The sequence below is a fragment of the Callospermophilus lateralis genome, chromosome 2 (genome assembly GCF_048772815.1).
Source record: "Callospermophilus lateralis isolate mCalLat2 chromosome 2, mCalLat2.hap1, whole genome shotgun sequence".
Taxonomy (NCBI): domain Eukaryota; kingdom Metazoa; phylum Chordata; class Mammalia; order Rodentia; family Sciuridae; genus Callospermophilus; species Callospermophilus lateralis.
Window position 1 is genome coordinate 84156797 of NC_135306.1, and position 12640 is coordinate 84169436.

General features: G+C 33.0%; 1 protein-coding gene across 2 annotated transcripts in view; it reads left to right on the top strand.

Moving 5' to 3' along the window:
- Nucleotides 1-12640, top strand: part of Naa35 (N-alpha-acetyltransferase 35, NatC auxiliary subunit) — a 102333-nt gene that overhangs the window by 63305 nt on the left and 26388 nt on the right. For both annotated transcript variants that reach the window (XM_076846136.1, XM_076846135.1), the window contains exons 13-14: nucleotides 6675-6734; nucleotides 10854-10960. In XM_076846136.1, coding sequence (XP_076702251.1) covers nucleotides 6675-6734; nucleotides 10854-10960 — 167 coding nt within the window. The remainder of the gene's footprint in view (nucleotides 1-6674; nucleotides 6735-10853; nucleotides 10961-12640) is intronic.

The window sequence follows — 12640 nt, forward strand, 5'->3', positions numbered from 1 at the left end:
CTTTATATCATGGACACTTTCCTTTTCATATCAACAAATAAACATGCGTTTACATTATTTTAATGATGTGTTATTCCATTGTATGCTTATAGATTTTTTCAGTCCATATTAATTTTACGTTTAGGTAGTTTTCATTGTTATAAACAATACAATGGTAAACATATTTGTAGGTAAATCTTTATACAGTGTGTTTCATTCCCCCTTAAGGTAAATTCCTAAAAAATGAAGTTTTTGGCTGAAAGAATATGGACATTTTAAAGCTACCATATTTTGTGATTAAGCCTTTTTGTGTTAGGATATAGAAAAGCAGGGTGTATTTGAGAACATTAAAACATTCAGGGATGGAACTTTTTAGTTGGTAAGGGTACAGTGACATATTTAAGATTTGTAAAAAGGTAGAAAATATACCAGAGAATACTGATACTTGGGACATAAGCATACTAAGGTGTGTTGTGTGACTATGCATAGACAGGCATTTTGGATGTTTGTTATTTTGCATGCTCAGGTACGTAATTACTAGCCCTATGTCATCTGTAAATCCTTCCTTTTTGGTTACAGGTTGCCACTGTACCTGTTTTCCTTGAGATCACAAGAATTTAGTTTATATTCCCAGTACTAGGCAGCAGTTTCTGGGATCCAGTTGATGCTCAATAAAGATTTTTACTCTTATTTCCATTCATTCTTGTAAAACCTTCATTGTCTCATGCATTATTTTTTTTGTCAATAAAGCCTAACAAAAGTCTTCATTCCTTAGCGAAACTTCAGTATTTATACTTTCATTATCTTCTGTTGTAGCAAAACGTAAAACAAAACAAAACAAAATTCTCTTGTGCTTGCTTTACTTTTAGTAGTTTTCCCTGATTCTGAGAATCATGGGATTTTAAAATAAAAGAAATCATAGACATAAACTGACATTTTGCATCTAAGCAAACTGATTCAGGAGAGTTGTAACCAAATTAGATGATGATAGCAGCGTATTTGGAATTAGAGTAGAGCTGTTCTTTCTGCTGCATCTACTTTTCTGATCCTAATTGTTATCTATTGTGTCTAACAGATCAATTATAACATTTTGCAGTGTAAACAACCTATTTTATACCCCCGAAGATAACATGTTCTTAATGTATGTTGTATTACTAGTACTGTTCTGTTCTTGGTAAACAAATGGCTTTTTTCTCTTCTTTCTTTCTTTTTTTTTTTTTTTTTTTTTAATGAAATAAGCAATAGGACTGACTTGGGTTTTGGTAGGCTAATATTGAAGGCTAAGTAGGCTGTCATTGTGCCAGTCATTTTCACCAAACCCTCAGAGAAGACCATGGTCTCTTTCAGGCAGTTCAGGGAATTCACATTGGTTCTAAATACAGTAAGTAGCTGAGGCATTGTCAGTGATCTTTTGGGTGTTTTATACAAGCTTCAGGATTTCTTATTAAAGAACATGATTGTGTAGATTCCTAAATAGACATTTTGAGCTGGTTGAGAAATAGGGAATGGTTAATAGCAGCCTTTGCATAGACATCTAACATATTTTCTGTCTGACCCACATCACTAAGTACTTTTGACTGTGCATATGAAGGCTAAGCAGTAGATGAGGGAAATGTTTTTACTCTACTATTCTGTTTTTGTTGTTCTGTTTAATATATATTCATCATAGAACATTAAAGGGAAAAGATTTATTTGTTTTATTCATTAACAAGTATTGCAGAACAAAGCAAAGATAAACAGAGTTGTTAAAATCTTTCCGAACCCATTGCCAATTAAGTATTTCCATGTTTATGATTCTTTATCCTAATCTGTTAGTATAGAGTCTTTTTCCATCAAGATTTTATTGGAACTGGTGTCTTAAATCTATTTTGCTTGGACATAGCAGATTCTCAGCTTTAAATGAATTAGAGAACCTCTTTTTGACTAATCTCTTGCCTTTCCATATAAATAACCTTGGCTCTATTTTTTTTTTTTTTTTTTTTTTTGTCTATGACCCATTCCTTCATCTATTGTCTACTGTACACACTTTTTTCTCCAGTTTTGGCCTTTTGGCTCCTGATCACCTTCCTGAATCTGATCTGCTATCATAGCTGTTTCTAGTCCTTTGGTTTTGTAAGTCCCTTTGTTTTCAGTGACTGCTTCTTGATCTGGTACTTTTCTGGCTCAGCCTAGAACGAAACTTTTAATTGTTTTAAATCACATTCAGTTACTGTTGTTTTGGCTGTATCCTTGATAGTGATTATTATTGTATATACAAGTTTTCATAGGTGTATATACAAGTTTTCATAGGTAATGAAAATGTCTAGATTTGGAATTTCATTTATAGTTAGTGGATCAGAAATAATTCAAAACTAGATTAATACGAAAAGAACATAATAATTGGAGTTTCTCTAAGGTTTACAAAGGAAGTCTGAAGTGACATTTGGGAGTTTAAATATTTTTAGTTGTAGATGGACACAATACCTTTATTTTATTTATTTTTATGAGGTGCTGATGATCCAACTTAGTAACTCATGTGTGTTAGGCAAGCACTGAGCTACAACCCCAGCCCCAGGTTCTGTTTTTCTACCTTTCCCCCTTCAATTAGGGAGATGAACCTAGTACACATACACCTATGTCATCTGAATATGTATAGTAGAATTTTTAAAGGGGGAAAATATCAGTGTAAGTTGGACTATGGAAATATAATTTAAGAGTTGGAATTTTATCTGAGTCTTGAGAAATGAATAGGATTTGATAATGAAAAAGTAGAAGAAAGGACTTTTCTGGGAGTTTGAGCAACATAGTCACAGGTTATCATATCAGGAAAAAAGGCATTCTGAATGGCTTCATGTTGAGTTATGAGTTGAGAAGTTGAATACATATGGGTAAGGTGAAGCAAAAATTACAAAACCCAGATGATGTTGTCTTTCAATTGTATGTTCTTCAACATTGAAATGATACAAGTCAAAGTTCCCCTTTGTCTTAGTAGGCTAATAGCAGTAATTCAGGTGAATGATAATGAGAACCTTGAGCCAGATACTTGGCTGGTTAGTTTAGAAAGATCAAATAAAACCTGCAATAATTATTTTTACACATTTATATTTTATCTTTGTAGTACATGAAATTTAGTGGACATAGCAAGCAATCTACATAAACTACAATAGATACAATTATAGATAAACCAAATATTTCATTTTCTTTATACTTGCATCTCTAATATCCACAATTGTTATAGTATTAGTGGTTTTCCCATAGTTCTTACCGTTACTCACATACACTAAAATTCAGTGATTATTGATTCATCTTCTACCCAGCATTATACCTTCCATTCTCCTTTTTACTCTGACTCTTTAACACCAGAGGCACATCAGAGTAGCTCTTAATATTTTCTTGAACCCAGACAGGCTCTCGTTGGTCCTAGATATCTGGCAGAAAAATTATGGATCGCTTTGTCAGGGGGATGGTAGCATAAAGGCATACCATAATAGATGGAAGCTAGAGAGTCAGAACCGGACTGCTAGTACTGGATGTTGAAGAGAGTGTAGTAAGTGAGACCATGTATCCCAGGAAGATTTGAGACAGAGAAATATGGGTGGTAGGAGGCAAAGTGTGGCAGAGACCAAGAGGACAGGAAAAGTTAAGAGAGGATAAAGGGACCAAGTAGTCTAGATCTGTCTCAGAAACCTGTTGCTATTACTATTAGAATAAAATGCCAAATTATAAAGAGTGCTTATGTATAAATAAGATAAACTAGATTGGAAAGTGACTGGATATGATGGTACACACCTATAATTCCAGATTCTCGGTAGACTGAGGCAAAACGATTTCAAGGGCTACCTGGGCAACTTAGACCATGTCTCAAAATAAAATATGTCTGGGTATGTAGCTTAGTGGTAGAGCACCCCTGAGTTCAATTCCCAATACCATACACATAAATTATAATATTTAATGTTGAGAAAGGGAAATAGTTATTTTCCTACACTCCTATATCTCCAAGATCTTAAACTGTGGATTCTCTGACCCAGCAACTTTCTATCTAGAAATTTAGTATAAAATGATTTGAGATAGGTGCAAAGATGCATTAAAAATGTATTTGTTAAATTATTGTAATTTGAAAAACCAGAAACCCAATGCCCAATTATGATCTAACCCATTCTATGATATGTGTAGAATATATGCCATACAACCCTTAAAATTTTTTTTTTAAATATTTACTTGGAAAAATGTTTATATTTATGAACGTTCTGCTTAAGGATATATATCCAGTTATAGGTTCTCTCAGGCAAAAAGAATATTTTCAGAGATGGAGACAAATTCAGTTTAAAAAACATTAGAGTCCTGTGCATTAACGTGCATCTGTAATCCAAGTGGCTCGGGAAGCCAAGGCAAGAGGATTGTGAGTTCAGACCCAGCCTCAGCAACTTAGCAAGGTCCTAAGCAAGTTAGTGAGACCTTGTTCCAATATAAACTATAAAAAAGGACTGAGGATGTGGCTCAGTGGTTAAGTGCCCCTGGATTCAATCCCCAGTACCAAAAAAAGAAAAAAAAGATAATATCAAATACCAAAATGTTAACACTGACTATTTTGAATATTGGAAGATAGTTTATTCTTTGCATTTTTCTGTATTTCAGTGTTTTTGATATTTTGCATAAATATAGAAAAATACATTGGCAGGAAGGAGGGTAGAGAAATTAGTGAAGAGAAACCCAAATATTAGGAACCCAGAATATGAAACTTTTGGAAGCTATGGAATAATTAGGAAGAGTGCCTTATTTAAATGTAGTAAGTAATAGACTGTATGGATTGTGTTCTGTTCGGGATATGTGCTAGCTGTAAGAAATTTAGAAATGGAGGCCAGAGGCATAGCTCCGTGGTAGCATGCACTTAGCATGTGTAAGGCCCAGGTTCACTCCCTAGCACAGGAATGAAAGAGAACGAAGAGAAATGCATAAATGGCATACTGATAAAACTATGAAAACAAGCATAAGACATTCATTAGTTCACCAGATATCTTTGGATATTTTCTTTGTGCTAGAGCTTGTATACCTTGAAGAGCAAAAACATATCATCTAAGTTGTCATAAAGCTTACAGCCTAGAGTAAGAGAGAATTCAGTCAGATAATCATACAAATTTGTGTACGTTTTGTATGATTTTGTTTGTAATTATAGAATTACAAACCAGATAGAGGTCTGAAAGAAATGAACATGTGTAATGAAGGAACTGATCTAGATGATCAAGGAAGTAAAGGTAAAACTAATATTTGGAAGTTATATATATGTTAGGATGGTGAGGGTGAAGGACAGTTCCTGGTGAAGGAAGCTGAATGTTTCTCCCCTCAGGATGGTACAATCAGAAAACTGAAAGAAAGCTGGTAGCCTGGAGTATAATTGATGGAGGAGTTGGGGATTTGGTGAGGTTGGAGAGGTAAGCAGGCCAAGCATGGATATTTAAGCCACCTTCAAGATTTTGGTTTTTATCATGGAGCAGATCTATTAGAGATTTATATAGGATCATTATAGGTTGGCTAGTAGTAGTATAATTGAATTAATTTGTGGTGATGCAGTGGCTGTATCATAAAGACGAGATTAAAAGGCAACTAGTGTAAACATGGGAAAATAAATTAAGAAACCATTACTATAGTCTAAGAAACTGCTAATTTAAAGATGGTAGTGCTAATGTAAGGATGGTAGGCAGATAGTGTGAGGTTAAGGGAGCCATGTGTCAGCTGAAATTGATAGAATATTGGTGGAAAATTAAAATATGGGACACGAGAAAGCTCTCAGGAAGATCTTTAGGCTTCTTACTTATAAGTTTAGGTGCATTCTTTTGCCATTCATTGAAATTGGGGACTTTTTAGGACAAGAAGAAAGAGTCTTAGTTAAATAGAATTCAAGGTGCTTTTGAATATTTTAATAGAGATCATTGATGTTGACAGTGAGGATAGAGATTAAAGTTATGTGGTAGAGAGATAGTTTTTGAGTTTTTACAATATATGTAGTAATCACAGAATCAGCAATGATAAGATTCTGAGGAACAAAATGTTATAAATTGAGAAAAGAGGGTTGTCTAGAATTAAACTTTCAGCGTACAGGTCAGACTATTATGTGACCAAAGAGGAGGAAACTCAGAAAAGTCCATTCTTTTATTTCACTGTTACCCTGCAGTAGTGCCACAAGTTTTCCCAAGTCCAAATACCTATATCTAACAATTCCCAAATTAAGACTTAAGATATGTACATTTTAACTATAAAATCTGGAAGATGCAGAGCAATATGAAAATAATTACCATCCCCATCCCATAATCTATAGTTGTTAATATTACGGTGTATTTTCTCGTATTTTTTTCTCTGTATATAAACCCATGTCTTTTGATCATTCCTCCAAGTCAGAAAGAGTAATAAGAATCCAGTTGAAGCAGGAACTAAAGTTCTACCATTACTTTCTAAGTTGTTATTTATATTATTTTCATGGTGTAGAAATTTAATATTGGTGTCCACATGATTCTATTATTAGTCAATTCTCTAAAAAATATTTTAGTCTCTAAAATTATCCATTGTCCCTTTGATATAATTAGGCAATTTGTATAGAAATGGCCTTTGGCTACTTCCCATGTTTTAACTGTAGTAGTTGGTCATTTTAAAAAATTGTGCTTTTTGGACCTCATTTTCTTCTTTTCCTTAATCTGTTAATAACTTTGCTTTTTCTCTACTAGGACTTTTTCTGTGAATTTAGTGAACAATCACCTTGTGTTCTTTCAAGATCTTTGTTACAAGTAAGTTTCATTTAGTTTCAAAATAACTATTAAACATTAAATTATATGTATTGATTGTTTTATTGACTGATAAACCAAAGGAAGATGCTTTAAAAGGATATTCCACAGTTAGCATTATATTTTTTAATAGAGTTATTGACTTAGAGTATTAGATACTAATCAAAAATCACATGCTGGGCATAAAACAACCCTTAAATAATTTTAAAATTTTATATGTGGAAATCATACAAAAACAACTTTCTGACCATTTTAGAAGTACTAAAGTAGTAATGAATAAGAGGAAATATCTAGAAAGATCTCCAAATATTTAGAAATTAAGCAACACACTTGTAAATAACTCATAGGTCAAAGACAAAGTTGTAAGAGAAATTAAAATATTTTGAACTAAAAAATAAAAATATAGCCTCAAAATCTGCAGGATACAAGTTAAGCAATTTTCATTAGAAATTTGTAGCATTAAATGTTAAGAAAAAAGAGATCTGGTGTTAGTAATTTAAGTTTTCACTTTAAGAAACTAGAAAGGGAACAAATTACAGCAAGTGGAAGGAAGAAAGTAACAAAGGTAAAAACAAGAATCAGTAAAATCTGAAATACAAAAACAGTTGAGAAAACCAATGCAATCAAAAGCAGATTCTTTGAAAAAATATCAATGAGGTTGATGAACCTTTAACTAGATAGAATAATAAGGAAAAGAGAAAAGACACAAAATGATTAACATCAGGAATGAGAGGTGATATCACTGTAGACACTTTGCACATTAAAAGAATAATATGGGAATATTATACATAACTCTTAGTCCATAATTCCAAAACTTAGATAAAATGTCTCTCTTCAGAGATACTACCAAAACTCATTCAAGAAGATATAGATAATTTTGAATAATCCTTTATCTATTGAACAGATTGAATTCACAGATAAAAAAAACATCCACCAGTGAAAACCCAGGCCAATTTTATATAGTCCCTTACAGAAAATAGAAGAGATAAGAACAATCAATACATGAGGCCAGCATTAACTTAGCACTAAAACCAAACATTTCAAACAAAAAAGCTATAGACCAATTTTTGTGTGTGTGAACACAAAAAAAAAAATTTTTTCAACAAAATATTAGCAAATTCATCCAGAAGTACATAAAAAGAGATAATTAGATCATGACCAAATGGAGTTTTATACCAGAAATGCAAGGCTGATTCAGTGTTTGAAAGTCAGTGTAATTCACCATACAATCTAGTCTTAAAAGCATTTGACAGGATTCAGCATACATTTATTATTAAAAACTGAGCAAAACTAGGAATAGAAGAGAACTTGATAAAGAGCATATACAAAAAACCTACATCTAACATTTTACTTAATGTATAAGACTATTGTTTTCCTCCTGAGCCAATGTAATAAGACAAGGGGAAAAAAAGGCACACAGATTAGAAAGGAAGAAATCATAGTGTCTATCTACACAACAGGATTTTTCTATGTTTAATGCCAAAGAATCTATAAAGAATTTTCTAGAACTGATGACTGAGTTTAATGAAATCATATTCTATGAGGTCAAATATATATATAAAATCCTGTTCCTGCATGCTGAGAAATTATAGCACACTGTTCAAAGAAACCCAAGAACTTAAAAAAAAATGGAGAAATAAATGTGTTTATGGAATATAACAACTGTGTGTATGTGTGTGTAAGGTACTGGGGATCGAACCCAGGGCCTCACACATGCATCAACCTACATCCCCAGCGCAAGACTGATATTTTAGTGTGATCCCCAAATTGATCTATAAACTCGGAGCAGTTTCAGTCAAAATTACAGCACAAATGTTTGTAGCTTTCAAGAATATGATTCTAAAATTTATATGGAAAGGCAAAGAACTAGAACAACAAAAAGAAAAATTCGAAAGGAAAAAAAAACAAAAGAAAATGGGAGAACTTACTCTATGTGACTAGAAATGTAATATTGACAAAATGATAGAAATAACTTTTTTGTGTGGAAGCTAGGGGAAAGTTCTCTTTTTAAAAAGTCCTCTTTTTAAGAAATTGCTCCTTTATTATATAGTTTCATAGTACATAATCCTTTATTGATTGACTACTGTAGTCAAGTAATTGATCAGTAATATGATTAATTAATTTTTGACAAAGGTACAATGGTAATTCAGTCCAGAAGTTATGGCCTTTTCAACAAAAATGGAAAAAGAACACTTTGGACAGTCATAAAAAATAACATAAAATACATCAAAAACCTAAATATAAAATCCAAAGCTATAAAATTTTTAAAAGAAAGGATAGAGTCAAGCATCATAGCATCTTGTAATCCCATTTTGTAATCTCACACATGCATCAACCCAGCATACCTGTAATCCCAGCATCTTGGAGGCTAAGGCTGGAGGAGATTCAGTTTGAGGCAGGCCTCAGCAACTTAGCAAGACCCTGTCTCACAGTGTTGCAAGGGGTGGTGAGCAACCTAGGAGGCCGAGGCAGGAGAATAGCAAGGACAGTCTTAGCTGTGTATTGAAGCCCTAAGCAATTTATCAAGATCTTGTCTCAAAATTTAAAAAAAGTAAAAGAGGGTGGAGATATAGCTTTGTGGTGTAGCACCCCTGGGTTTAATACCTAGTACTCTAGTACTCTGATTGATAGATAGATAGATATAGAGGAAGGATAGGAGAAAATCTTTGTGTGGGGAGAACAACAGTTCTGAGATATGATATCAGAAGCATAATTGATGAAGAATTAAAAACTTTTATTCTATACAAGACACTGTTAAAAAATGAAAATGAAAAATGAGATGATACAGAGTAGTAGAAAATCATGTCTGACAAAGGATTGTCTCTAGAACACATAAAAGAACTCTTAATAAGCTTAGCATAAGAAAAAAGACAACCTAATTCTAAAAATGAGTGAAAAATTTGAAATTCAGTATGAAAAGATATTCAACATGATTAGTGTTAGGGAAATACAAATTAAATCACAGTGAAATACTACCCACCTTTTACATTATCTTAATATAAAAAAAAAAATTCGACCATAACAAGTGCTGGCAAGGGTACATTGGTGATGGAAATGTGAAGTGGTTTAGCTACTTGGAAAACAGTTCATCAGATTCTTATAAAATTAAGCATGCAAAGTTCTAGTTGATTCCCTAAGAGAAGTGAAATCTGACATTCTCCCAAAAACCGCTGTTTAGAGCTATTTTGTTTTTGACCATCAATAACAGAGACAACGCAAATGTTCTTAAGCTGGGCAATGGATAAAGATACTGTGGTAAATACACATAGTGGAATACTGCTCAGAAATACAAAGGAATAAAGTATTGTTACACTCACTAATGCAGATGAACCTCATTGGCATCAAAGAAGCCAGTTTCAAAGACATCCTGATTTAATCATACTGACATTTTAGAAATGATGAAACAATGGAGTTGGAGAATAGATCAGTGGTTACTAGGGATTTGGGATGGGATGAGGTCTTGATTTCAAAGGGATCACATGAGGGAATATTTGGGATATGATGTAATTGTTCTGTACCTTGATTGTAAAACTAAACAACTATGCATTTGTGAATTCTAGAACTGTACAAAGTATGAACTTTAATTTATGTAAATTAAAAATAAAATGAGTATTAGGAAATTAAAGAAGTTCTGGTATATTAAACATTAAAACACTGAGATTATTAAAAGAAGGAAATTAAACACAAACTTATAAATATATGTTTTTTTATTTTTATAAAGTTTGTGTGTATTAGCATTTTTAGCATGTGTATGGCCCTGGGTTTGATCACCAGTGCCTCAAAAAAGTGATCAAATAACTTAATATTTTTAGCCATTAAATATTTTGTAACTTATGGATCCCTCATGTATGGGTTCATTTGACATATCCTTAGTACTGTCAAGTCATTGATTACTTTTTGTATAGGGGTATGTTTATTTCTACATATATTTTTAAAATTCAGAATACATCTTACATAAGAACAAACAATATTCACTGTGGATTCAGTGATTTATAAAAGTTTTCCACCAATTTTTATATTTTAATTGCTTGTATTTTGTAGCATTTAAAGGTAAGATTCTCATGTCTCAGTAATGTCAACTTGTTTGGCAGCATTACTAATACATATAAAATTTATTTTAAGACCACATTCCTTGTGGATAATAAAAAGGTCTTTGGAACTCATCTCATGCAAGATATGGTGAAAGATGCGCTTCGGTCTTTTGTCAGTCCTCCGGTGCTTTCCCCCAAGTAAGTGTTATAAGACAATTTATAATGTATGTATTTTTTTAAAAAAAGTCAAAAGTTCTCTGCACTCCTTCTTTACAGACAAAATATAAAAATAGTTTGGAATGTAGTCTCTATATAAAAATAACTCAAATCTTGTTAAAATTAACTCATCTCTGCCACATACTGTTTAAATTAAAATTAGGTTATTATGATGTTGACAACAGGAGTTATTCAGTAATTTGTCTTGGACTGTGCAAGACACTGTTATAGACTTTGGGAAGTAATTATAAAAATAAGATATCTTTTTTTGATCTGAGTCTAGATAAAAATTAAAAGTAGATAATTGATCTTTAAATGATTATCTAGTAGTCACTGTTCTGGAAACATGTTGTCATAAAAAACTGGGAAAGGATGGCTTGTAGGAAAAAAAATCATCATTTGAGTTCACGTTTTAAGAAATGAGGAAGGCTTTTCTGATGGGGAGAGAGGAACTAAGTCCTTTTTATTTCTTAACAACAACAACAACAAAAGCCCAGCATCTGCAGAAGCATGAGAGTATGAAATATATTTTAAGAACAATTAGTAGTTCAGCCTTCTTACCAGCAATTTTTTGAATAAATTATGCCAATATTATGTGAAACTCCGGTAGCTTATTGTCTTAGGTTGGATTCCCTGGAAACAGACCCTGAGACTAAGATTTATGTGGATGTATTTTAGGAAATAATCCCAGGAAAAGCTGGCAGGGTTGTGAGCAAGTGGAATCATCAAGTGCGCTCCATAGATAGTAACTTTGGTTTAGTACTATAGGGGCCTTTGAAAAACAGTGTGGTTGAAAACCTCAGAGTTGTCTTTCTCAGGGATAAGGGAGCTTGAGAATTTCACCCCTATTCCCGTTGGTAAGGACTGTCCCTGGAAGGATATACAGTGTTGGTTACATTCCCGTTTCATTTGAAATAAAAGCGATGACCCTTATGATTGGGCCTACAAGATTTGGTGTGCTTACGTCTAGGTCTTTCCTGCCGGTTCTCTGACTTTCTCTCCTCCCCTCCCTTACTGGCCTCCTTGCTATTCTTGGAACATGTTGGAACTCTTCTACTCTCAAGTCTTTGCAGAGGGTGGAGGGTAGGAGGGGGCATTTTCCTTAGAAATAAGATATGAGTGAGTCTTAGAAAACCCCTTGGTTGACACCCGAATGTCAAACTTCAATCCTGGAGTGTCACCTCAGTGAGAGCTGTTTAAAAATTGGAATCTCCACCTCCAATCCATTTCTGTTTTCCATAAAATTTTTTTATGCTTTATAATTAACTTTTTATTATGTTTGTTTTCTATCTTTCTTTCTATTCCCCCAGTTAGAATATAAACTCCACAAACGCAAGGCAGGTATTTTTGGCTATTCTATTAAAATAGCCAGATGTTTTGACTGATGTGTCATAAATGCTAGAATGGTGTCTGGCATGTAGTAAGCACACAGTAAATACTTGTTGAACAAATGAATGGGAGGTAGGTGATAAGGGAATTTGGAATAAGATATGAGTGACTCTTGAATGTTCTGGTAAGGTTTGGTTTTTATTTTGTGGGCAGTGAGAAACTATCATTAGACTGTTTTTGTCATTAATTTTTAAGTTTTTGTGGATTGCTTTTTAAAATCTTTTAAATCTAAAAACCTTACTTTAAAAAATTGTTTTTTCCTCCACCTTTTTT